A 27,962-nucleotide genomic window follows, 5' to 3' on the forward strand; every position below is an offset into this window, starting at 1 on the left:
TCAAGGATTTCATAAATGACCTGTTGGGCTTCACAATCTTAACCACCTGATTTGGTGGCAAATACTTTCTACAGGTGGTTCCCTTCTCATGCTTGATTTGTTGGTTTCAGTCGATCTTCGAGTCTTCACATTTGTGGTTTGTCTCAGGTCAGCCATTTTCTGACAGATTCACTCAGAATGCTCGACTGTCTGGCGCGCAATATTCAGGTCTATAAAATGGAAAAGTGGAGATTGAATTAGATGGATTCTGTGAGTTTGCATCTTAGAGAACCACTGATTATGAAGTTCTGGAAAGTTTGACAAGCAAGAAATCGATGGTGTTTAATTGGAAAATGAGAACTACTAGATGAACTTTTGAAATTCTTTCTTCTTGTATCCGGAGAGCTGTTTAAAAGCACGTCAGCAAGAGCTTCTTCCATCACGGGAGAGCTGCCATGTCTGCAGAGCAAGCTAGCCTAGTGCATCACCCCTCCACGTGAGAGCCGGTCTAACCCGAGATCCATGCAATTAGTGAAATGCAAAGTTTAGGTCGTGAATTCCCAGTTTCCAAATACAGGCATCAAGCATGAGATTCTTTCCATCTGCACCTTGGTTTTCAAGGAGAGGACACAAGAAACCCGATTTTTAGTTTCCTAAGAACATGCAATTTTATTGATCTTAATAATAGTATATTAACATTGCATTTTCCATAAAAATAATAGAGATAAACATTGAATGAAAATATACTCATAGCCAGAACGTAGCATCTTGTACTCCTCCAATTTAATGACTTTACATTGAGTTCTTGAGCTTCTCCTTTTAAGCTACTTATAATCTTTTTTATTTTTTAATTTCAGAAATCTTTTGCCACCACTTATTAATAGAAAAACATGTTGCGGTTATTGATCTTATATAAAAAAATAATTATGAGAAAAAATACATTAAAATAATATTTTATTTTTATTTTTAAAAAAAAAATTTAACATTATCACATTAAAATAATTTAAAAATATATAAAAAATTAATTTTAAATAATTTCTTTAAAAAAAATCATTAAACCTGGTTCCACCATAGTATAAGCAGTCTTGCAGTCTTTTAATGCTAAATTGAATTGCCCCACCACTCTTTGATATATATATATATGTCATTAAGGTTAAAAAAACTATATTAAAACAATATAAAGACACTAAAAAATTTTAATTCAACAAAATTTAAAAGTTTAAAACTGTTGAAACGCGGTTCCAACACCCCCTTGTCTCCATACACTGTGGAGCAACAGCAGACAAGCTAAACCCTCTCTCTCTGCAGTCCCCTGTACAAAAACGCACTCAATATCACCAAAACCCTAACAACAAAAACTCACTCTTTTTCTCTCTACCTTCACTCTCACAACAATGGCAACTCCTTCTTTGGACGAAGAAACCACCAAGGAAGTCCTTAGACAGGTCACTCTCCACATCAATTCTCTTAATTTCATAGAAACATTAAAAGCATCCTTACTTTATTTATTTATTTATTCAGGTTGAGTATTACTTCAGTGACAGCAACATCCCTCGTGATAATTTTTTGAGAAACATAATCGAGTCCAGTGAAGATGGCAGTATCCTTGATCTCTTCAATATAAATCCTGGGTTTTTGTTAGTTTCGGGTTTGGCTTTGTTTTTGTGTTATGTTGTTGTTGGGCTTGACATTAGATAATAGTGGTGAGTTTGGCTTTGATTTGTTCGTTTAAGAAGATGAAAGGTCACTTGAAGTTAATGGACGTGAAGCCTGAAGAAATCCCAGAAGTTACTGTTCAGGCTGTGGCAGAAACGTTGAGAAAATCCACTTCTCTTAAAGTTTCTGAAGATGGTTAGTTATTTTTCTTTTCTTGGTGCTTTTCTTTTTTATGTTTTGGATGCTTAGAAAGTGCGTTCTTAAGAAGATTTTGAACTTTTTTCAGCTAATACTAATTTAGAGCTTTATGTTTGGATAATTAGGAAGTGTTTGCTTAAAGAAAATTCTGAACCTTTGGTAGCTAATGCTAATGTAGCGCTAAATGTTTTGCTCAATTGAATGGAGTTTAAGTTTAATGGATATGAATTAAGAATCTGCGTGTAATCTGTGTTTTGTCTGTTCTGTTTTCATGGTGAGTGGTTTGCAGGGAAGAAAGTAGGCAGGATTGCTGGGATATTGAAGCCGGATGAGGCTATAGAACAATTAGATGTAAGAACAATTGCTGCGTCTCCATTAAAATATAATGTGAAGCGAGAAGAGCTGGAGTCATTTTTTGGTCAACATGCGAAGGTAACTTGGTGGTTCTATTTGTTTTGCTTGTGAATGTTCTGCTTTTTTAGTTTCCAATCTTGCTATGTGAGTAGGGAATTGTTGGAAATATTTGGCATATTTTTTTTGGAGAATGAGCATGTTACTTGTTTCAGGTTACAAGTGTAAGGATGCCTCGTCATGTCAGTGACAAAAGGGTATTTTGTGGTACTGCTTTGATTGAGTTCTCATTGGAGGAAGAGGCCGAAAATATTTTAAAGCAAAGCTTGGTTTTTGAAGGTGCAGAGCTAGAATTAAAACCAAAGTAAGCTAATGCACATAGACAAACACCAAGCACTACAACATTTAGGTGTAGTATCTATCCTTTATTCTTTTTGTAGAAATATAAAATGGACTAAAACTTTCTTGTGTGAATATGATGCTTAAAGACACATGTAAGAAAATTGTGGTTATATATCTTTTGTTACATAAGTAAAGCATTTTAAACTGAATAGGTGCGTCGATGTGAAAATATACAATAGTGATATTCTTATTCGTCTGCATGTTTCTCTGTTCTTCTTATTGTAGAGGTGAAAGATGAGCTACGGCTTTGACCCCGATCAATAAAGTTATCAACATTGTATACATAAATCGCTATTAATGTTTCAGAAATTGCTAGCTCTGTGATTTGATTTGTAAAACAGTTAATTTCAGGAGTTACATATGACAGTTAAAATTGTGGGAGCAAACAGGTTGGAAATTATGGTATAACAAGTTTTTTTCGCAATATTTGGAAAGGTACAAGAACTTTGGAGTTATAGAACGCCTTTGTGCCTCTGATCTATCTTGAGCCTCTATATTTTAATCAGTTTCACCCCACAAAAATACTGAATGATATTGTTCATGTACAGTATAGAACTTAAATTAAAATAAGTTTCTGGTCCATATTTCATGCTCCTAATATACTCCTTTTCCAACTCAGGAGAGAATTTGATACAGAAAGAGTGCAAGAAGAAGAGGAATTTGAAAATTCCCATCCCTCAACAGGCTCCAATAATAAGAATAGTTCCAATGGAGAGGCAAAGTAAGTAATTTTACTGTTCCTGTGTATTCCAATGGGACTATGGAGTTCTCTCTTAATGTTTGTTGACCTGATGTTCTCACCTTGTTGATGGCAGCTATCCAAAGGGCTTAATTATTGCATTTGCTTTAAAGAATAAGTTAGCTGGAGGTTCCGCAGAACAAAATGGTGCTCAGGAACCTGCCAATGATGATGCAAATGCCTGTGATGGAGGATCGAATTCATCAGAGAATATGACCAAAGAAAATGAACAGAAGGTGCCAGAAAACATCAAGACTGATGAAGAAAACAATGGGGAAGAGGTTGATGGGGACAATGGCTCTGAAAGTACAGTAATAAAAACTGAAGAGGAGAAATCATCTGAAGATCCCAATGAAAAGGAGGAAGTGAAGGAGAAACCTAACCCAGCTGCCTCCAAGGATGACAAAAATGTTGTTTTGCGTGAAGATCTGAAGGCTGTCTTTGAAAGATTCGGCATTGTGAAGGTACTAAGATTCTCTTTCTCTCTCTGTTCTTGTTTTCTTTTTCTTTGAATGAGTCTTTATGCCTTTTTAATTGCTGAATATGGTATTCCTTTAAGATTATATATAAGTCCGACACTGTTTTCATTAATCTCTCTTGTATATCTTGCATGCCTTCTGTTTCCAGTTTCAATCATTGTCTAGTCTTTTGTGCTTTGTGTTATGCTGACCCCTTTTTTCATGTGTGTATCACTTTGGTCAAGTATGTTGATTTCAAGATGGGAGATGAATCAGGATACATTCGATTTGAAGAAGCAGAAGCAGCTCAGAAAGCTCGAGCAGCTGCAGTCCTAGCTAAAGAAGAAGGTCTGGTCGTGAAGAATTTTATAGCCACTTTAGAACCTGTGACTGGTGAGCATCAAAACTGACTTCTCTTTGGGAGAGTGTTGATTGGGAGTGTTATTTTAAGATGAATGCTTTCGATACTTATGTTAAGAAGGTTTCAAAATCGATGCCTTTAAGAAACTGTTTGTCCTGTGAATAGGTGCTAGGCTGCTAGCTAGCGTGAAACCCTTTCCTATACTAGGTTCGCATTTGCTTCTGGTGTTTGACTTCCAAGGATGATAAAACGTATTAATTGTGGTGGAAAAATAGAAGGATCAAAGATTTAGGAAATATGGATCAATTAAACACTTATGTTTTTCTTTGCTTGTGATTCTTACTAGTGTTGTCAAGAGGCGCTCACCTAGGCTCTCCAGGTGAGGCCATATCACCTTTATTAGCCTCAAGCGATGAATCTCAATGAAGCGCTGCCTAGGCGAGCGCCTCGTGAGTGGGCGCCAGGCTTTAAAGCAAGCTCCTGATTGAAATACTTCTTTTCATGTTGGATTTTTCTTTTTTTTTAACTGATTTATGTATTGATCTATTTGTCCATTTTTTAATTTACCACAAGCAACAACTTAGGGATATCTTTGTAAAAAACAAAGATTAGTGTAAAAAAAGAATTAAAAAATCATTAAAGTGGGAGACATACAGTCAAGGAAGGACACTTGAAGAGAAACACCATCCACACTTTGTGCTGAACAAAGTCAAAGAACAACACAAGTACAGAACAGGAAAGCATGGATGAAGATGTTTTTGAAGATTAATAAATAATGATGATGATATTTAAGTTTGCTTTTTAATCTATTTGGCTACTTACTACTTTAAAATATCTTATTTTGTTTTAAGGGTGAAAAATATAACTTTATACGATTATGTTATGGTATTTTATATTTTCTTTTGATTTTCTAATGATCTAATTTTAATTGGGAAGATATATGTTTTAGATTTATATAATATAATATAATATTATTCATATATTTTTCTTAATCTATAGAATATCGTCTTGATTCGTTTGGGTGAGCTCCTCGGGCATTTTCTAGGCTCGGTACCTTTCGCTTTTGACAACACTGATTCTTACAGCATGGAATGATTATTTTTTAGTTATGTTCTAGTCTTTTCTTCAAGTTTGATCAATCTAGTAGTAATGATAATGAGATTACATGAACAAAACTTGCTGCATATACATCTTTATTTGTTGACTGATCTTAGTTACTGCCATTAAATGTGGAAGGAAAATTATCAAGGGTTTCTTATTACAATTCGATTTGGTTTCTTATATTTTCAGTGGTCTCGATATGTACTTTCTTTAGTAGATGCCTGTCATAAATTTGTATTTTCCTTGTTAATTGTTGGGTTTTATGTTGTTTTAATCTTGCATTATGTAAAGTGGCACTGAGAGAGCTGGTGTTGTTATTTGTAATCTCAGGTGAGGCAGAAAAGGAATACTGGAACCAATTCCGTGGACACAAAGAAAGGCGTTTTGAAAATAAGGGCAACCGAGGAAGGTCAGTATTACTGTAGTTTTTACTTTCCACTTTCATTTGGATGATAAACTACCTGGAATAGCCCATATAAAAATGGTTCTTCCCTCCATAATCAGGTGTGGTTTATGAGTGGGGGAATATGGTTCTTCACTTCAATGGGTATAAAGTTGGTTCACTTATAATTCATATTTCTCCCTTTCAAAGTTTTTATTCATGCTTTTCAGGGGTGGGAGATACCACAAGGGTGGTGGCAAACATCCCCGCTCTAGAGAAAACGATTCTGGGAGACCAAATAAAGCTCAGAAAGTTGGAGCATCATGAGAGGCAACCATGCCTATAACAAGTTTTGTGACAGTTTTGTCCGACACCTTGATAGTTATTGTATGATGAAAGCCTGTGCTTCTTGATCTCCCTGGTGTCTTTTTTGCTTTGATAAAGATACAATAAGGTGTTTTTATTTGTATTCTTGGATAACTCTTAAAATATTCTATATTTGGAAATGATCCAGGAAATGAATTAAGAGTTTGATGGTTGATCTCTACTTCGGCAGCCATTTTAACTTTGTGTTGAGGGTTGAAACACAAGTAGGCTTCGTATTCCCGCACAGTATTTTTCCGATTAACTTGTGATCAAGCATTGCTTATTACTTGGTGTTCCTTGTTCTGGTACTTTTCGTGTTTTTGCAGTCATAATTGCTCGTAATTGATGAATGCATAGAAAAAATTAGATCCGAGTCGTTTTGTCCACTCTTGGAGAAGCTGACATGTTTGCTGATCATCTTGCAAAACTAAAGGTATCTAGATGTTTTAGTTTGCTACTAGCCTTCGGTGCCCGTGTGCTTCGTCACGAGGCTTAACAAAAAAAAAAAAAAATTGTAAAAAATAATTTGTAAGTGTTAAAATGGAGTAAAAACAGATAAAATATTATAATTTTTTAAAAAAAAACCGCATTAACTTTTTAAATTTATAACTCGAGTTATTAGATTTGAAATATACAATTTAAAAAATACAAAATTTAATTTTCAATTAATTAAAACAAAAAAGTCAAATAATCTTATTAAGGTTGTTTAGTCATATGTTAACTCAACTGGTCAATTATATTTAATCGGGTCAACCTAACTTAAGATATTTTATTAAGCCTGCGATCTAGATCATGTGATTAAAATAACCTGATAAAAGAATTATAAAGTTTTTTTAAAAAAATCATGTTAATTTTTTAAACTTATGACCTGAGTTATTATATTTGAAACATATAATTTAGAAAAACTATAAAGTTTAATTTTTAATTAATTAAAAGAAAAAGTCAAATAAAATCTCATTAGAGTTGTTTAGTCAAAGGTTTACTTACTAGGTTAATTTTATTTAACCGAGTGAACTTCTAACCTAATTTAAATTAAAATCTAGTTGTAGATAGATCTTGAGTAGATAGGTCATTGAATTGACTAGCTACATTAATAACTAACGGTATAAGGTTTTTTGTAGGAATTGTTTGGTAATAACCAGTGATGGACTCCTTCTGAATACTTCAATTGTTTTTTTCCACTAACATTTCAAGAGGGGATCATCCCTCAAAATTTTGGTCAAAACACAATCAAACTCTTCAGCAAAAATTCAATATACGCAATTCACACTTTGTCACGGGTAATATATTTTTTTCGAAAAAAATAAATCTATGTATATATTCAACATATTTTTATAAAAAATAAAAAAAATTATAAATACAAATAATTCTAGATAGATCCACCGTATAGCCACACTGCCCAAAAAAAATCAAATGATATATCATGTTAAAATCAGTAAGGTGTTTTGACGAATAAAAGAATTAGAAAAAGATTAAAATAGATGTATTTTGAGAATGAGAAAATAATTCCAAGGAGTTATAATGGAAATGAGAAATAAAAGTTAAGAAGGAATCGCGTGAAAAAGTGTTGGTGTAAACCTTAATTAAAAATTAATAATGTTACTGTTAAACTATAGTAAGTCTCTAAATAAAAAAATAAAAAAAATAAAAAATAAATATATTTGGAATAAAAAAAAATGATATTGAGGACTTAATAAAATAACCGATATGGTTTTAGCAATGATTGAATGAGAAAATTTGGATTTTGATGTAAAATTATTTACTGATCCATTTTACGATATCGAGCATAACTCTTAATCCGACTGTCAAATTATGATGAAATTTTATGAGGAACCCTTTGACACATTTCTCTATATTGGGTTAAAATTTCAAGGTAATCTAAGTTTGGAAATGTCATGCATGCAAGAATATCAAAAGTTAGACAAAAAATAACATGTAGGCTTATTAATGATATTTTTGTAAATAAGCTGGGAAAACTGAAAATTTAGCTTCTTCTTCCCCTTTAAACTATCGGCCAATGTTGAAAAAATTAGAAAAGAAAAAAATTTGAGAGTTTCATCACTAAAACCCTAGAGATAAACCAAGATTTAAGGCAAGATGAATGAGGAAGTGAGTATTGAACACATCTAACTCAATAATTAAGGGGAAAATCAAGTGAGAGAAAGGAAATAAAGAGAAAAAACTTAAGACACTAAGAGGAAAAAAGAGAAGGACCATAAAACTTTGACCAGTTAACATTTGGAGTTCATATCATTATTGGACAAGACATTATAAACTAGATTGTAAATGTTTAAGTAAAGATTAACAAAGTTTACGTGAAATTCTTAAATTTTGAATTAGAGAATTGAAAGCGTGAAAATATTATGTTATTGTGATAGAATGAGATATAAATGACTCTAATATGTTTGGCAATGTGGTAGCGGTTGCTTTTCAAATAACTTTTCGTGCCGGAATGCATGCTAATGATATTTTTTTTATTTTTTAAAAATTATTTTTGATATCAGCACATCAAAACAATCCAAAACATACAAACTATATTAAATTTTAGTAAAAAAAAATTGAATTTTTTGGGAACGCGGTTTGCACCGCGTTCCCAAACGGTTTCTAAATAAAACATAATTAAAAAAGAAAAATTAGGTGTTTATGGTGAAAGTAGAGCTAACCATTTAATGGGGAGGATGATAATTTTTGGAACCATAGTAGATGTTTGTTAGTGATGTGTATTTAGTATGTGTAACATGTATTGTTGAGAATTGAAATGGATTTAATTATGTTGTTTAATTGTAGTTGAATTTTCAATGTAATTTGAAAAAGACCGTAAGAAATTGATGAAATAAGTAATTTATTATTATGTGTTGGTTATTGAAATAAATAATTTATGATTAGTTATAAGGATGATTAATTAAAAGATTATTTGGTTACTTATATTGAAAAAGAAATATTTAAAAGTGTTGATAATGAAAAGATTCTATAATAGTTTAAACATATGAAATCTCGAGGTAGCAATTATGAATTATATAAAAAAAAGAATTTTATGAAGCTTTTTTTTATAATATATGTAAACTTTTTAATGAAGCACATGATTTTTGAATTTTTTAAATCTTGATTAATTTAGTTATGCACTTATATTATTTTGAATTTTGTTGTCATCCTGCTCTAAGTGCCTGTTTGTTTATGCGGTAGTTTCCACTTTTAAAGCAAACCGCACAAACTAAATGTTTGGTTATGATAAAACGCATTTTACTATTGATATGGGACCCACGCAAACCGCAGGTTTGCGGAAAGCAGCTGAGAGCTGCTTTCTGCAATCTACTGTTACTCTTTTTCACAAAAATACTTAATTTGCCAAAAGTCAAACCTGCTTGGGTGGGGTCAAAAGGATAAAATAGTAGGAGATCATAACACGTGGTTGACAATAGAAAAAAGTTACACGGCATATTTTCTATCCTTTGAAATAAAATTTAATTTAAAAATTTTAATAAAAAAATAAATTTAATCAGTAGAAATATCATAAAAATAAAAATAAAATATTATTTTTTTTAAAAAAAAAACTATCTAGCCTTTTTTTTCAATACCTTTGAAAAAATAAAATAAAGATAATATAAAAAATAAAATGAATTGAATTTAATATTTTTTAAACATGTTAATTCAACTTATTTATGAATTGAATTTAAATTAAACACTATAATTGAATTCCAAAACTAACTAAATGCATTGAAACGAATCCGATCTATTTCAAAAAAATTTAATTTTTATTTTTATTTTTAATTGTGTTTTATTTGAAAAATTAGAAGGAGATCGCTTGATGATGTATCATTTGTAGAATTTAATTGCAATTCCAATTTTGTTCCAGATGATATTTTACCTGATGTTTTTGCGCACTTAAAAAACCAATGGAACAATAAAAAATATTTCATATAAGTATTATTTATTTCATTACGTACTAACAGTAGTTAAATTTACAATATTTAAATTAAAAACCATCAATATTAATATATATTTTTTAATTTTTTTGTAACCTCAATTTGAAAAGTATTTTTTTAACCAAACACATTAAACTACTTTTTATTTAACCTCAATTTCAACTACAGTTTTAACCAAACATATATTTTTCTAAACCAACCTCAACTAAAAGTATTTTTTATAAAATAATTTTTTTCAAACCACAATCACAACAGCTACCACAATACCAAACAGTCAAACACACTCTAAGTCCACTGATCTAAATTAATTTTACATTAGGATAAAAAAAACTAAGAAAAAAATAAAATTAATTTTTAGTTTAAAACTAAACTATGATGATTAGTTGTCTTTTAGGGTTTTTCTTTTAATTTTGTTTGATTATATAATCTTGATGGGTTTTTACAGTTTTTTTTTTAATGTTTTGGGTTTTTATTTAAATTTTTGAATTGATATTTATTTCAAAATCAATTTTAAGATGAGGGATATGTGTTGGGCGTACCGTGGATATGATTTTTGTGCTTTTCTAGTGCTAAATGACATGGAAAGTATATTTGAACAATGATTAGTGACAGGAAGATGTTTGGTTTCAACGATAGAAAAAAAAATTGAGGCAGTTTTATGAATTATTGACATTAGTTTTCTAAAATTTTGGTTAAGTAGTTTTTAAGGTTCTTTATAGTTTTTGAATTTTGATCATATGGGTTTAAATAATTATTCTTTTAAAGTTTTAGATTATTTTTTTGAGTTTTGAATTTTAATCAATGTTTGGATTAATCGAAGTGCACGTAAACTGACTCGAATATCCATATTAATAAAAAAATAAAATAAAATTTAATTTTTCATGGTATGTTTACGTTATTAAATTAAATCATGTTAGTGATTGATTTAACAATTTACTAATAACTCATTAACTTTTAATCTAAAGATGAATAATTAATTTGTTTTAATTTAAGGACTTTATTGTTTTTTAAGATATGTCTTTAAATTCTTAAACCATAATCATAGAATCATCTGATAAATTAATTAAAAAAAAATAAAGATTGTTAGACATAGAATTAGCCTATGATTAAACAACTTTACACAATCAATCATATACCCAAAAAAATAATTTAATGACTTGTTGGGCACCGTTTGGAAACGCTGTTTACACCGCGTTCCACAAAAAGTTAATTTTGTTTTGTTAAAAATTAATTTTTTTGGTATGTTTTGGATTGTTTAATGAGCTGATCTCAAAAATAACTTTTTTAAAATAAAAAAATATTATTTTGATATATTTCGGTACGAAAATCATTTTAAAAAACAACCGCAATCACCCACACTTTCAAAAATAATTTAAAAAATAAAAAATATTATTTTGATTCATTTCAGTACGAAAAATACTTTAAAAAATAAACACAACTACACTCCCAAACATGCACTTGAAATGATATCTTTGCCATTCAAAAAAAAAAAAAGTAATAGCAAGAATTAATAATGCTATAAAACATAATCATTACACATTTGAATTTTTATAATCAATTAAAGTATTTCATGTATTGAAATCATTAAATTATACCTTTTCTTTGCTTTTTCTTTCTTTCATTACACTCGTTGCTGTTAATTTTGATGTATTTTTTTAAAAATACAATAATAAATAAGCTACAACCACTTTAGTCAAGAGGAAAACCAAGAAAATAGTAATAACAAGAAAAATAAATAAATTGAGTGGAAGAAGAAAATAAATTTGGCCGTTGGGTTTTCAAAAATACCAAGCCGAGGAAGTCCATGAAATGGACGGCTAGGATTCCAACGTGGAAAAAACAGAACAGTCCAAGACATTCAAAAAGTTGCTCGACGTTTAACATCCATAGGGTTTGAATAAACTCCATAGTCCGCCCCTTTAATTTTGAAATGAATAAGAAGAAGAAAGCTCTCTCTCGACCGTTTCGATCTCTCTCTCTCTAGAAACGCATTTGCAGATCTCTCTCTCTAAAATCTCTCTGGACTTCTTCACTTGGATCTGCAAATGCGCACCGTTTTAATCACTTTATCGTCTCTCTCGTCTTTTGATTTCTCCTCTTTTCTGTCATTGAAGCTCAGTTTGGTAAGTCCTTGAAGCTCTTTTTCTTTGAAGTTTTAAATTTTAAGGTATCTAATTTATTTTTATCTTTGAATAAATTAAAATACTTTTCTCATAAGATTTGTGCCATTTTGATCCCTTTTTTTTTTTTTTTTTATAAATTCGAATGGTTAGTGGTCGAAAAAGATTGAAAATCTGTCTCGTCGATCATGTTTTAGGGTTACTTAATTAAGTATTAATAAATTAATTTTACTGATTGTAGAATTGAATTTCAGTTTCATTCGAGTTTGGAGGTTTTGAAGGAAGCTGAATGATTTAGAAATTCGAATTTTTTTTCACTTTGATTATGAATTGGGTTTGGGACTTAACAAGTTAATTAATTTCACTAATTGTATAATTAAATTCTTAATCTTTTTTTTTTTTTTAATTTGAAACCCCACTGTACTTCAATTCAAGTCAACTGCACTGAAATACAAAGCCCTACTTGGTGATTTCAGGAAGTGAAGATTTTTATTTAGAGGTTATTCTGATCTGGGTTTCCTTTTCTTTTTGTGTTTACGTGCTAGTTCGTGAGATTGGGGGAAATTGGAACGGATTGGTAGGGGGGTTTATAATGAATTGTGGTCGAGTGGGAATTGGGCTGTGCAGCAGCTTCTTTATTTGTATATCAAACAACAATGGAAAGTAGTGACAGGTTAATTTCTGCTCCTTTGGATGGGCTTGTTAGCGACAGGATCCCGAGACCACCCAAGCTTCTTCACGGGTAATTTTTCAGAAGCCATTCTAATGTTTTGTGTGATTGAGAGACTGAACTGGCTGTTAAATATGTTGGATTCTGAATGGTGTTATGCTATTCTCTTGCAGGAGGACTAGTGGCCCTGCAAGGCGTTCCACAAAGGGGCAATGGAAAGCTGAAGAGGTAGTAATTCTTCTGTGTACTCGAAGTATCTTGGTAGAAGAGTTATTTTATGACGTGGAGATGTTTAAAAGGAATTTTTTTTGCATTTTTTTTGGTCTCATGATTAGATTAGTTTACAGGGCAACCTTTCCCATTTTGATTTTCACTGCTTTTTCACGCCTGAAATGACATCTCATGGTGATGCTTAGGTTTATTGTTTACTTGTACCCATCACGTTTAAGTTTCTTTTCATTAATTTCTGTTTTAGCTTCATTATTATAATTAACACTTCCCCAATTCTTAGCTCATATCTGGTTATATATAGTGATGAACAAGTGTTATATGTGCTTAGGATGAGATTCTGCGCAAGGCTGTTCAGCGTTTCAAAGGAAAGAACTGGAAAAAAATTGGTACAGTTGTGAACTTAATAAGTTTAATTCAGTTCTTTTCCTTGTTTCGAGTTTCTCATTTCATTATCTTTTCCTATAGAAGTTGCTAAACTTGATAACTTTAATTCTTGCTTTTATTTTGATATCAACAATTATTACTGTTAATTCACCCCTAGGGGGTGGTGTTTAAAGGGATTATACTTGCCTTTAATAGGCTGAGAATGAATACAACATTTTAAGGATAAGAAGCTGAGGATGAACATCAAACTGTCAACTTTTAGTTTTGATAATGGATCACTAGAAAACATGATTTAAAAGGACCTTGTCATCCAACTATAGTTTCTCTACAGAATTTAGTTTTGGATTTTGGAAACTATTGTAGAAAAGTTTAACTTAAACTTAAACTTACTTTTAATTTTATGCTTTTCCATTAAACGCAGTCTTTCTGCTTGGAGGTTTTACTGTTTTAGAATTCCTGAATCGACTAAGCTTCATTCTTACACTTGTCTGCATTCCTTGCATGAAATTTGCCTTTTTTTTGCCCTTTCTTGAGCCAAATCCTTAAGTGAAACACTTAAAAATCACATCCTTCTGTATAATTTTTACCTTTAGCCAAGTACTTTTGGTTTATATTTTACGATTTTTCAAACTTTTTATTCAAATATAGTGACCACCGTTCCTCATCAGTGCTTTCCTGAAGGTCTATAATGTAGATGCCTGAACCATCTTTCACAATATTCCATCAATTTTAATATAGTTGGTACAATGGTTTCCTATATCAAGATGTCTATTTGTTACCTTTTGTGCATCACAACTTCCATCCTAATACTTCCATTTCAGCAATGCTCATTTTATAGACTTGTTTTCATTCTCTTTTTAGGTCTTTGTTACGACAATATAAAACCATCTTAGCCAATTTACTTTTAGTTGGTACTGCATGCTCTTCCTTCTTTGTATATGGGATACATAGCAAATATTTTCTAATTTGAAACATTGGAATTTATGTAGCTGAGTGTTTCAAGGACAGAACTGATGTACAATGTCTACATAGGTGGCAGAAGGTCTTGAATCCTGAACTTGTTAAAGGTCCTTGGTCGAAGGAGGTATACCATATGGTTGTTTCTGTCTATGACAATTCCTGCTTTGCTTCCATTTTTTTCTTGCTAATTTGTACCTTAAAGATAAATATTCTTGATAATTTAAATGCCTGTTTCATTTGTGAAATGTAAATAGGAGGATGAAATAATAATTGAATTGGTGAACAAATATGGGCCAAAGAAGTGGTCCACAATTGCACAGCATTTACCTGGACGTATTGGAAAGCAGTGCCGGGAAAGGTAAGAGTATTCTTCTGCCCATTGCAAGAGTTGCAATTATTTTCTCTCTCATATATAATTATGTTTTATGGTTTAAATTTGTCCTTTATTTTTCTTCATTTGCACTGATGTATACATAATTTAGGTGGCATAATCATCTTAATCCTGCAATAAACAAAGAGGCGTGGACTCAGCAAGAGGAGGTGGCCTTGATTCGTGCACATCAAATTTATGGGAACAGATGGGCAGAGCTGACAAAGTTTTTGCCTGGAAGGTTTGTGCATTCCTTATTTGAAGAGACTCCCAATTTTGTATTTTAACTTTATCAGGAGGTGTTTTTGCTCTTTGCTTACTTACATGCTTGAATTAACACTAGCTTCTACGTTATCTCCTTTGAGGCTTGTCATTTCCATCTTCTTGCTTGCTGTTTAGTTCCCATCTCTACTTCTGTTATTTAAAAGTTCAACAGTAGTGTTAAAAGTGACCTTTAATGAATGTGAATTTGATTTATTTTGTGTCGTGAACAGGACAGACAATGCCATAAAAAATCACTGGAACAGTTCTGTAAAGAAGAAACTGGACTCTTATGTGGCATCAGGTCTGTTAGAACAGTTCCAATCCTCTCCTCTTGCTGGACATCAAACTCTATCCTTGCCCTCATCTTCCTCAAGGCTGCACAGTTCTGGAGATGATAATGCTCAGAGAGGTGGTTCAGAAGCAGAAGATATATCAGAATGCAGTCAAGAATCAACTATGGTTGGTTGCTCACAGTCTGCGGGTGACCAGGGTATTGCAGTTTTTCATACAAGAGAAGAATTTCAGTTTGCTGAAGAATCTGGTCCCAGAAAGGAGCAAAGCTCCAGTCCAGCATCTTGTTCAGAACAATATTACATCCCTGAAATGCCTTGTGAATTGGGTGGCTCTTCCAACTTTCTTCAGCAAAGTTTCTCCCATAACACTTTGACTTCTGCAAACAGTGATTATCAATTTGAATTACAGGAGCTACCTAACATATCCACCCTAGAACTAAGGCAGGAATCATCAGGTTTGCCAACTCATTGCATAACTGCTAATGAAAGCCATGAACTGGTGAATGATCCATTTCAAACTTCCATTGGCCTGGGTGCTCCTACTTCCATGGGAAATATCGCTGCAAGTTCTGCACAATCAGGCCAGATATTCGTATCTGATGATGAATGTTGCCGGATTCTATTCTCAGAGGCAGCAAATTGTGAAATTTTTTCATCTGGAAATATTACAAAAGACTCAAATGTGGCTGACTTAGGAGGTGACATGGATTCATCACTTCCTCAATCACCAAACATCCAGATATCTGAAACAGAGAGAAGTACTTCACAGTCATTTTGTCCTCCAAGGTCTGCTATATTGGGAACTTCATGCCGCCAATCTTTTCTTCCCGGTTCTTCACTACATTCTGCTGATGATAACAAACCTGTGTATGGTAGGGAACCCAATCCGTTAATGGTCCAATCATTTGGAACTCTCGAACAACAGTTTATTTCAAGCATACATGATAGCTTTATCTATACCATTGATGCCATCAACTCCTCATGTGACAATGGTACCGATAACACAGAGCTGCAAGAGAAACCATATCTGAAGGAACCATCAAAGTTAGTGCCTGTGAATACTTTTCCTTCAGTCTCAGATACCATATCATCTTGTGCTGCAGATGAGAAACCAAATGTGCATGCAGAACAGGAGGCAGGAGGTCTTTGCTATGAACCTCCTCGTTTCCCAAGCTTGGACATGCCGTTTCTCAGTTGTGATCTCGTACAATCTGGCAGTGATATGCAACAAGAGTATAGTCCTCTTGGTATTCGCCAACTGATGATGTCTTCCATGAACTGCATCACTCCCTTTAGGTTATGGGATTCACCATCTCGGGATGGTAGCCCTGATGCTGTTCTGAAAAGTGCTGCCAAGACTTTCACAGGCACACCATCCATTTTGAAGAAACGAAACCGGGATTTATTGTCACCCTTGTCAGACAGAAGAGTTGACAAAAAGCTTGAGATTGACATGGCATCCAATTTGAGCAAAGATTTTTCATGTTTGGATGTTATGTTTGACAAGAGTGAGACTCACAACAGATCATCTCTGCTGCCCCCATCGTCCAATCAGGAAAAGAACCATGAATCCTCAGGTGAAGATAAAGAAAATCTGGACCCTGCTCTTGAAGGCGCAGGTGAATTTTGCAGTAATACCAAGGATAATGTAAAGCAAGGGACAGGTGATAGTGATGCGAGGTCCAAGGTTCATTCCGATGCTAGTGTGAGTTATTATTATTATTTTCTGTCTGTAGTCTTCTCTCTAGTTACGTTTCTTTCTTTTCTTGTCTTTTCCTTGTTTTTGTTACTGTGTGTGGGAGGGGTTGGTTCTTTCTACTAGCATATTCCATAGTACTATATTCCTTATTCATAGTTGGTTTGATTCGGCTTGGGCATCATCTAAAATTTTGTACCATTTGATTTGTAAAGAAAAGGAAAGAAAGAAAAACAAAATTTGCTTGTCAGTATATGTGTGTTTTTCTTGTATTTTCATTACCAATTATAATTTCCCCTCGCTTCTATCTTAGTGTCTTTTTGTTTACCTCCCTCCTTTTGATAGGTGCAACAGTCTTCTGGAGTCCTATCTGAAGAAAACACCAATCATCTGTTATTTTCTCCTGATCAACTTGGTTTTAAAGCAGACAGAGCATTTGGTCCAAGTGCTCGAACTCCCAGGAATTTGTACCGTAAAATTTTGGGCACTTTATCAGAGCAAGCCAGTGGTTCAGAATCCTCATTTGGAAATCCATGCATGATCTTTAGCCCTACTAGTTGTAAGAAGAACCATGAAAATCACATAATTGAAAGCACATCCATTCAATCTATTCCTTCATCAGCACCATCAGAGAATATGCCTGATAATTCTGGGAACAATGCTGGAACTGGAAATTTTGGCATGTAAGTTTACCCGTGTTTCTTTTATGATCCTAGTCACCACGCTGTTTAGTGGTTGAGTAAAGCTGCTGCCATGTCAAATATTCCTGTCTCATTTTAATTTTATGGTTGCTGCTGGTTGTTTATGTTCGGGTTGGAACTTGGGATTTCCTGATATTTTCTAGCTTCATCTGTGATGAGATAGATATACGTGACTTCTTGTTTTGGCATTACCATGATGCTTATTAGATGCTTGGTTGATGGTGTTCATTTCTAGATTTGGTGATACTCCCTTCAAAAGGAGTATCGAATCCCCTTCGGCATGGAAGTCACCTTGGTTCATTAATTCTTTTGTGCCAGGCCCAAGGATTGATACAGAAATATCCATCGAGGTAGATAACTTCTTTTGATAAGCTAATTATCAGATATGTTTTGAGATTTTTCTTTTACTATCTGGAATTTCTTTCCAGGATATTGGGTATTTCATGAGTCCTGGGGACAGAAGCTATGATGCAATTGCACTAATGAAGCAGTTAAGTGAGCACACTGCATCTGCATATGCCGATGCCTTGGAGGTTTTGGGCAAAGACACTCCCGAGTCCATGTTAAAAGAAAGGAGGCACTCCAATGATCAAAATGGTGACCAAGAGAATCGCTCCCATTTGGCTTCAAATGTTTTGGTATGTCTGATTGCGCAGAACTTTTACAGAACGTTTTTTTATTTGTTGACATCCATATTTCTGGCCTTTGGTTTGCCCTTTTGTTTCTTTGTTTTGAGGAAAGTTCCTCAGGTATACTCATAGTTGCCAAAATCCATCCAAGCATATTCTATCACTTTCTTTTGTCTTGTGAATATTAAGATGCCAGCTAAAAAGACTATTTGGAACACTTGCAGACAGAATGCCGGACCCTTGACTTTAGTGAATGTGGAACACCTGGGAAGCTAACAGAAAATGGAAAATCTTCAAGTGCCATAAGCTTTTCAAGTCCCTCCGCTTATCTGTTGAAGGGTTGCAGATAGTAGTGGTACCTGGCCAATGCCTTCCGCTGTCACTATTTGTAGTTTATATTATACATATATGTATACTTGCTGCCATTTTTTCGTTCTTCCTATTGTTCGGTGCTGGATTCCTTTTCAATTAAATGATAGAAGATTTTCTCTGTATTCTAGCCGACTTCTGTATTTCCTTCCACATGTTTGCTATCTGTTCATATTTCAGCCGACTTTATCTGCACGCTTATCGGTGGATGGAGGGCAAGACTTGCGGTTCATTGGATGAATTCGGGCCTGGTTAGCCCTGGTGGGCTTGGTTGTGGCAACATAGGTTTGCTATCTGTTCATATTTCAGCAGACTATTTCTGCACGCTTATCGGTGGATAGAGGGCAAGACTTGCAGTTCATTGGATGAATTCGGGCCTGGTTAGCCCTGGTGGGCTTGGTTGTGGCAACATAGGTTGCCTGGGATGAGATTTTTTTTTGAGAGAGAGCAAGTGATTAAGAGGACAAAAGCATGGTGTGGAAATATTAATTAATTACATGCAGGATACATGGTAACAGACGATAATTTCCTGCTATCCTTGTATGTTTTTTTTAAATGGTATAGGGTTTAGGAAGAGCTTTTGCATCTATATAGAGAGAAGAAAAGATAGAAGGCATTTTGAAAGCTATATTGCTGCCGTCCACTGATAGATCGGTCTGATTTTTGGATGTGTTGTTTGCCATGACGTTCTCTATAATCTGACAGGAGGGGTAATTACTATAATCTCTGTTTGAGAGTAAAGACTGGCATAACTTTTCTTGAACCTTGGGTCAATTATTGTTGCCAACTTGTTTCTTCTCCGTCCATTGTTGAATTCTCATGAAATTAGGATAAGAAGGTTCACTTAGGCATGTTCTTCCTTTTGATCGATGGAGATTGAAAACAAACACTCTGATAAAATGTCCTTCTTGAATAGTAGATCATCATTTTCTAGATTAGTTTGGTTGTATGTTGATCTTGGATAATTTAATTGTTGGATTAAGTTAATTTTTGGATATGTTGTGCATAATATGATGGTTTATAATAGATTGTCATTTTCCATATCAGTTTGGGTTGTATGCTGATACTAAATAATTTAATTGTTGGATTAAGTTGATTTTTAGATATGTTATGCATAATATGATGATTTATAGTAAATCATCATTTTCTAGTCAGTTTAGTTGTATGCTGATCTTGAGTAATTTAATCATTGGATTAAGTTGATTTTTTGATATATTATACGCAATATAATGGTTTATAGTTTCACTATTTGGTTTCATCTGAATTTAAGTTTACATAGTGTTATGGTAGTTTGAATATAGTGTTCACAAACTTACTTTTTTACCCTTCCAACTCACTAAGACATTATTGATTACTGTTTCAACCTGGCACTATAGCATTTGGGTACTATTACTCCAATTGTGAATTTTACTGTTTATTTAGAAAGAATTTTCCCTAAATCATCCCTATGGTCCTAGTCACCATGACCACCCGTAACACCGACACTATCAACACAAAAACCACAACCAATACCATCAACAAGATTTATAAATCACCACAAAACACACACCAACACCAAAAACACCACCACCAAAACTAAAACCAACTTTTCATCCGGAACATGTGTTGAAAGGGTTAGGCCCGTTAGGGTTAGGGTTACTATCTCTAATGCTCGGTTTTTTCTAGAATACATTCCTCATCTATAGATTAGAACTTGTCTTAAGGTTTTTGAGGAGATCTTGACAAAGAGATCAAAACAATGAAGTCATTGCATGATAAGCTTTTTTCTTGGATTTAAAATGTCATATCATGTTGTTAATTCTATTATAAATAGAGTATGAAAAAACTATGGCTTTAAGAATGTGATGATAATGACTATTGATTTTATGATCTTCCTGTTCTAAAGAGAGATTGAGCTACAAATGACATTTGAAAAAGGTCCCTGGATGTTTGGGGGGCAAAACCATCATTCTTCAGCAATGACACCTCTACTATGTCTTCGACAAGAATAGGATTTCAAAGATCCTGGTTTGGATTCACCTTCATTGTTTGCCATTCCTATTATGGTCTAGGAAGGAGTTGAGCTTGACTGCTAATATGGTTGGTAGGCCACTTTCATGTAATGAGCAAACTTATGGATGCACACGTCTAAAATATGTGCGAGTTTATATGGAACTTGATATGTCACTCATTTTTATCCACTAGTTTGAGATTGAGAGCCCACTTTTGGATGGGTCGATTTTAGTTGAGGTTAAATATGAATGGAAGCCAAAATGGTGTGAAAAGTACAAGCTATTTTGACACTCTTATAAATCATTACCACACTAAAATGATGGTGGTGCTCTGTTTGTATCAACGGTTCCAGTCGTGTCTACCTTGGCAACTTTTGAGGGGAAAACAATCATGTTAACCATTTCTACTTTAGAAACCGATCGAAAGGTGGATAAATCCCAATTTCTAGTTAACTGGTTTAGTCCTAGGCTGGATGATGGTTTGGTTTTGACTGCTAATAAATCTTTAGCCTTCATCTTTGGCCTTATCAACACTAAATGATGACGGCTGTGAAGCCTAAAGATTTATTACCAGTCAAAACCAAACCAACATCTTACCTAGGACTAAATCGGTCAACTAGTTCTTGATATTTCTCCACTTTTGGACCAATTTGTGGAGTAGAAATGGTTGATATGGTTGTTTTCTCATCAAAATTTATCAAGGAAGGCGCGACTGCAACCATTAATGTAAACAAAACATCAACACCATTTTAGTGTGGTAGTGATTTAGAGAGAAAAGACTCAACAACTGTTTTTTCATTACCGTTATCACTAATTGACTTATCAACCGAAATCTGACAAGAGTGCCTAAATAGCTTGCAATTTTCACACCATTTGGGTTTCTATTCATAGTCAACCTTAACTGAAATCGACTCATCCGATAGTGGGCTCTCAATCTCAAACTGGTGGATAAAAGGGAGGGACGCATCAAGCTCCACACAAACTTGTATATATTCTAGACATGTGCATGCGTAAGTTTTCTTATCACATGAAAGTGACTTACCAACCATACTAGCAACCAAGCTCAACCCCTTTCTGGACCATACTGGGAATGACAGACCTTGAAGGTGAATCTAAACTGGGATCTTGTCGAAGACATAATAAAGGTGTCATTGCTGAAGAATAATGCTTTGCCCCCAAACATCTAAAGACCATTTTCAAGTACCATTTGCAACTCATTCTCCATTTTAAACCGAAAGGTTATGAAATCATTAGCTGTTGTTCTCACATTCTCAAGGCTATAATTCTTCCAAATTCTATCTGCAATAGAATTAAAAACACGATACAACATTTTAAATCCAGGAAAAACCTATAATGCAATGATTATTGTTGTGGATTCTCTGTCAAGATTTCCTAAAAAATCTTGAGACGAGTTCCAATCTGTTTACGAGGATTAATTCTAGAGCAAATCGAGTGCTAAAGTTGGTAACCCTAATCCTTTCAGCTCATGTTCCAGAGGAGGAGTTGGTTTTGATTTTGGTGGTGTTGGTGTTTGTGTTTTGTGGTGGTTTAGAGGTGTTGTTGATGGTGTTGGATGTGGTTTTTATATTGATGGTGTCAGTTTTACGGGTGGCCATGGTGACCAAGACCGTGGGGTGATTTGGGGAAAACTCTTTTCAAATAAACAGTAAGATTCACTATTAGATTAAAGGTTCCCAAAATGCTACAGTACCGAGTTGAAACAATAATTAATAGTGACTCAGTGGGTTTAAATCGTAAAAAAATGAGTTTATGAACAATATATTCAGACTACCATAACTTTCTATAAATTGAGATCCAGTTGAAACCTAACGGTGAAACTATAGACCATTATATTTCTTACAATATATCCAAAAATCAGCTTAATCCAACTGTTAAATTATCTCATATCAACTTAAAACCAAACTGACCTGGAAAATGATGATCCATTGTTCAAGAAGAACGTCTTGCTCCAATCTCCATTGATCAGAAGGGAGAATACACATGGGCAAACCTCCTTATCCAAATCTCAGGTGAATCCAATGGTTAAAGGAGGAGAAACAAGCTGACGATAATGGCTGACCCGAGGTGGTCTTTTTCAAAATAATTGTGTTTGTTGCAACTATCAAACAAATACCGATAATAATAACCCCTCCGATCAGATTATAGAGAATATTGTGGTGAATAATATATCCATAAATCAGATCGATCCAACAATGTAAAGCGGCGATATGGTTTTCAAAGCGCCTTTCTTTTTTCTTTTTTCTCTAGCTTCTCTCTAAATTTTCTCCGTAGAAATAGCAAGTGATTAACAAGAAAAGCATAAAGTGGAAATATTAATTAATTACAGGCAGGATACATGGTAAAAGTCGAAAATTTCCTACTACCCTTGTATGTTTTCTGTAATGTTTTTCATGTGATTAATACATATTATATATACCCGACCTTATTAAATCACTCCCCCGACCCTTCTTTCTTTGTTTTCTCCACCTCTCTAGTCTTTGTTTTGTTATTTTCTCTCCATTATTATTCTAGAGATTAAGGTAACCTTATTTAATGTGTTTCTTATATTTTATGAAAATCTTAAAGTAATTAATTTTAGAATTAACTTCTTTATATTCTTTAAAAGTAATATTACATGAAAAATTGTATATTACGCCTAAATATTTATGATTTTATTCTCCAAAAAACAACAAAGTCTGGTAAATATTTTTTCTTTTACATGCTCTACTTTGAGCTGGTAAATATTGTAATTTTTATAAATAAATTACTCTGAATTTTTGAAATACCAAATATCTTATTCTATAATTCCTAAATCATTACTGATATTTTAATATTGTTATATGATTTAATGACTTCACTATTAAAGTTAGGTGTTAGGACTAAAAAATATATAATAATTATATATATAAATCTATTTTTGGGAATTTAGATCCACCAAAATATAAAATAAAATTCTAAAATATAGGTTTCTTTTTTTTTTAGTCTTTTATTGTTGTTCTGTTATTCTTGTTCTTGTTGTTATTCTTGTTCTTCTTATTATTATTATTTTGAAAGGAACATTCAAATGAAATTTTGGAGTTAAAAAATAAAAAGTAATTAAGGCGCATATTATATAAGAATATTTTAGACTTTACAGTATTAATAATAAATTATAGGATAGAAATACATCACCTTTATTATACTAAGACTAAATTAATTATAATGCAACTTCTAAAGTAGTAAAATTTAAACCGATTGGAAAATAAAACTTTATTTAAATTTACCAATAAATTTGTCAAAGCATGAATGTCTAGGGTTCCATAAAGCTCTTCCGGTCCTTTTCTTTATAGTGGAACTATTTATTAGTGATGATTTTGATCATCAAATATATTAAAAATAATATCAACATGTTCTATTAGTCGAGGAGAGTTTTATGATGGTTGTTTTAAGTTTCAACGTAACCTAAAAACACAGATCTAGGTCAAAGATGCAATATTTGTTTTCAGTTTAATTTTGTGGTTTAGATTTTTGTAAGTTTAATAAGTTGATATCTTGGTTTTTTGGTGTTGTAAAGGTGTTTGTAAGGTGTTATGTGGTTGAAATCAGTTGAAAAACATGTGTTTTGGGTAAAAATCTTATAGATATGATTTTCCAGCCATCACAATAATAACTGAAATTTGAGCTAGCAGACGACAACGTCGTTTGTCATAGCAGTCGAGGTGTCTTTTGCCTATATATATAGGGGTGGACATCCACCAATTTAAAAAAGAAAAAATAGCAAGCCTAAGTGTGCAGGCTTGAATTTCAAGGCCTAAGTGCCTGAAATTTTGTTTTCTGGTAAATGTTTTTAAATTAGTATTTTTTTATGTCTTTTTTAAATATATTTTTTTAAAGTTTATTTCTTAATTAATACCCCTCCTATATTATTTTTTGTGTTTATTTAGTCTTTTTGAAATAACAATTATTATTATTATTTAATTATATTGGGTCTTTTTAATTTTCCATGAGCTTAATATGATTTATTTGTAATTTTTTATTATATATTTCTATAAATTAAAAATGTTTATTTTTATGATATTTTTAATATGTGTAACTTTACATGGTATTTTTTTTTCTTTTGTTTTATTCAATAAATTTTATATATCTGTCAATTTATATTACAAATCGATTTTAATAAATAAATTCATTAAACACAACTAGGTAAATGATCCGTATTACGCTATTAAATATCTTGATTTATATTTTTCTATAATTTTTGCAATTTCATTTATATTTATCATCAATTTTTTTTTTTATTAAATTATCTTGACTCATTATCTAGGATGCATGATAGACATAATCTTGATGTATTTCATGTCAAGGTCATGGATTTCACATATTAACCCAACTTCACCCAGATCAATATCTTTTTTCATTTATTTTTTATTGTTGGTGTCTTATTTTTTTTTTTATCATGTTATCAAATTAATGAAAATTTAACTCTATCATCAAAATTCTCTTTTTTATAAACATGATAATCTTTTTTATTTTTTTTTTCAAGTTAAAAATACTTGGTCCGGCCTGGGACGATGCCCTAGCCAATCTAGTCAATCCTAAATTTACTAATACGAGTAAGTAATAGCCGAAGGAGCAAAGCTCCAGTCCGGCATCTTGTTCAGAACAATATTACATCCCTGAAATGCCTCGTGAATTGGGTGTCTCTTCCAACTTTCTCCAGCAATTTTCTCCCAACTTCTGCAAGCAGTGATTATCAATTTGAATTACAGGAGCTACCTAACATATCCGCCCTAGAACGAAGGCAGGAATCATCAGCTTTGCCACCTCTTTGCATAACTGCTACTGAAAGCCATTAGCTGGTGAATTCTCCATTTCAAACTTCCATTGGCCCGAGTACTGCTCCTGCTTCCATTGGAAATATCGCTGCGCAATCAGACGAGGCAGGCATTCATATCTGATGATAAATGTTGCAGGATTAATTCTATTTTCGCCGGCAGCAAATGGTGGGATTTTTTACACTGAAAAGTGTTTCAAAAGACTCGAATTAATGTGGTCGATTTTGGCGGGGGCGTGGAATGGATTCCTCTCTTCCTCAATCATCAAACATCCAGATACCTGAAACAGAGAGAAGCCCATCTTCAAAATCATATCGTCATCGGAGGTCCTTCGCTGCAATCGGCTGATGACGGTGCACTTTTTGATGGTAGCGAACCAGATCAGTCAATGGTCAAATCATTTGGAAATCAACGAGCTACAGTTTATCCCTCCTGAATCCATCTTTGAGAACCTAAAAGAAATTAATTAAAATTAACGAAAGAGAAAAGAGAGAGGTGGTAGAGTTCATAGTTGTCGGATCGGTCCGGAAATTGATTTAATTTAGAAATTAATATAGAAAAGAGTTTTGAGTAATTATATTATCTTTAACGGAGGCAAACTAAATTAATATTTTTATTAAAAAAATAATTTTTTTAAAAAAAACTTTTTAGACTTTTGTATAAATTAATCAAATTAAATTAACAAGATTTTACTAAATTAATAATTTATTAAATTTAACTTAAAATCTAATTTAATATCACAGCCTGCTTGATATTATAATATCGGTTGTTTCTGGTTTAAAAATATATTAAAATATTATTTTTTAATTTTTTAAAATTTAATTTTAACATTAATAAATTAAAATGATCTAATTTTAATTTTTTTAAAAAAACTAAGATTCTTTTCAAAAACATCTTTTTACGGTGGCTTAGACTCTATTCGTTTTTATATTTTAAAAATTCTTTTAAAAAAATTAAAAATTTTTAATTTTTTTCACTTTAATTTTTTTTATATTTTTAAATTATTTTAATATGTTAATATTAAAAATAAAATTTTAAAATAAAAAAATATTATTTTAATAAATTTTAAAATTAAAAATATTTTAAAAACCAACCAAAAAAGGCAACCTATTACGAACGAACTAGGAGACATGATGATCGCTGGAAGAAGAGCAACAAGAAGCAATGACATCACTGAAAGAATAACGGTTAGTCCGGTGAATTTTCATTAGCTGGAAGTTACTGCTAGTAGTTAATTAGTTAGAAGAGCTGTTGAGTTAGTTAGTAGTTAGTAGTTAATTAGTTAGAAAAGCTCTTGAGTTGGTTAGTAGTTAGCAGTTGAATAAAGGGGTTAGATCAATTGTAATTAGGAAAAAACCATTGTATATAAACAGGTGTATGAAAACGGGTTGAGGATAAGAAAATACAGAAGATTAATCTCATTTCTCTGCTCATTCTTCTCTGCTCTCTCTTGTTTCTGTTCTTTCTCAATTTCTGTTCTCTTTTCTTTCTAATCTTGTAAAGCTGAGCATATCATCACCAAGTCATCACGTGTAGAAGCAAAGGGACAACAAGTCATCACCGAAGAAGAATATAGTTGACCTTCGAGAACCCAGTCAATAAGCCGATAACGATAAGAAAAAGCAGGTGCTGGCGAGGTTCGAACATATCATCCACGTGTTAACTTTTGCACGCCGTCACAAAAATCTCAACAACGTGTAAGCACCCAGAAGAATCTTAAGGGTTGGAAATTCACCACCTAGCCACTTTCCATGTTCCCACCTCAATCAACATCAGACCACGTGGAAAACACACACGCATCCTCTCACAGAACAGTAGCCTTATATAAGCGATTACCCACAGGGTTCTCAGTATTTGGAAAACCAGCGTTGAGATGGTGAGAGAAAGAAGGGAGCGAGGAGATGATAGCGGGCGTTACAAGGGAGTGAGGATGAGAAAGTGGGGAAAATGGGTAGCAGAAATAAGGCAACCTAACAGCAGGGATAGAATATGGTTAGGTTCATATAATACTGCAGAGGAAGCAGCAAGAGCATATGATGCTGCTGTTTTGTGTTTACGAGGGCCTTCGGCGACGTTTCATTTTCCAACGAATATACCGGAAATCCCTGCCATGACAGATCAGGTATTGTCTCCCATGCAGATCAGGGAGGTTGCTTCCAGGCATGCAAGAAGGGGGAGTACTGTGGAGCCCGCAGAGAGGATTGTGGGACCTGGGTTGTGTGAAGTGTCGTCTGGGAGGAGTGGAGAGGTGTACTTGGGTGGTGGAGAGAATATGGAAGAATGCTTGGAGGGGATTTTTAGTGGGGCATACTATCAAACACCTGGTGTGTGGACAGTTTAAGTTTGTTAGTGGAGCGTTTTCTCTTCTCTCCACTATTTGTTTGTCCTGGGAATTGGGGTTGGTTCTTTCTACTTGCATAATATTCGTTAATCATAGTTGATAGGATTCTGCTTGTGCATTTTTCTAAGATTTTGTAGTCTTTGATTCGTAAACAGAAATAAAAGAAAGGAAAGAAAAATAAAATTTCCTGTATGTATTTAATTCCCCCTTGCTTCA

At 33.0% G+C, this 27,962-nt stretch overlaps 3 protein-coding genes across 4 annotated transcripts; all 3 read left to right on the plus strand.

Annotated features, from left to right (window-relative positions):
* Positions 1-1,219: 1,219 nt before the first annotated feature.
* On the plus strand, positions 1,220-6,192 carry LOC7462941 (la protein 1). The gene is made up of 10 exons (XM_002324779.3): positions 1,220-1,424; positions 1,501-1,579; positions 1,681-1,830; positions 2,123-2,265; positions 2,400-2,548; positions 3,206-3,307; positions 3,402-3,789; positions 4,029-4,176; positions 5,576-5,654; positions 5,858-6,192. The coding sequence occupies exons 1-10, from the start codon at positions 1,374-1,376 to the stop codon at positions 5,952-5,954; spliced, it is 1,386 nt and encodes a 461-aa protein (XP_002324815.2). The 5' UTR covers positions 1,220-1,373; the 3' UTR covers positions 5,955-6,192.
* Positions 6,193-11,817: 5,625 nt separating this feature from the next.
* LOC7462940 (transcription factor MYB3R-1) lies at positions 11,818-18,728 on the plus strand. 2 transcript variants are annotated; one of them, XM_024590406.2, is made up of 12 exons: positions 11,818-12,039; positions 12,582-12,778; positions 12,880-12,934; positions 13,266-13,323; positions 14,311-14,405; positions 14,536-14,639; positions 14,764-14,892; positions 15,146-16,913; positions 17,259-17,587; positions 17,841-17,955; positions 18,034-18,243; positions 18,459-18,728. In XM_024590406.2, exons 2-12 carry the CDS (start codon positions 12,693-12,695, stop codon positions 18,582-18,584), a joined length of 3,075 nt encoding a protein of 1,024 aa, XP_024446174.2. In that variant the 5' UTR covers positions 11,818-12,039; positions 12,582-12,692; the 3' UTR covers positions 18,585-18,728. The 2 variants fall into 2 exon arrangements, with proteins under 2 accessions (XP_024446174.2, XP_002324814.3); XM_002324778.4 differs by having other exon boundaries at positions 11,819-12,039; positions 17,250-17,587.
* Positions 18,729-26,806: 8,078 nt separating this feature from the next.
* LOC7458976 (ethylene-responsive transcription factor ERF016) lies at positions 26,807-27,950 on the plus strand. Its single transcript, XM_002324777.4, has one exon. It carries the CDS (start codon positions 27,279-27,281, stop codon positions 27,744-27,746), a length of 468 nt encoding a protein of 155 aa, XP_002324813.3. The 5' UTR covers positions 26,807-27,278; the 3' UTR covers positions 27,747-27,950.
* Positions 27,951-27,962: the final 12 nt, after the last annotated feature.

This window comes from Populus trichocarpa, chromosome 18, assembly GCF_000002775.5.
Source record: "Populus trichocarpa isolate Nisqually-1 chromosome 18, P.trichocarpa_v4.1, whole genome shotgun sequence".
Classification (NCBI taxonomy): domain Eukaryota; kingdom Viridiplantae; phylum Streptophyta; class Magnoliopsida; order Malpighiales; family Salicaceae; genus Populus; species Populus trichocarpa.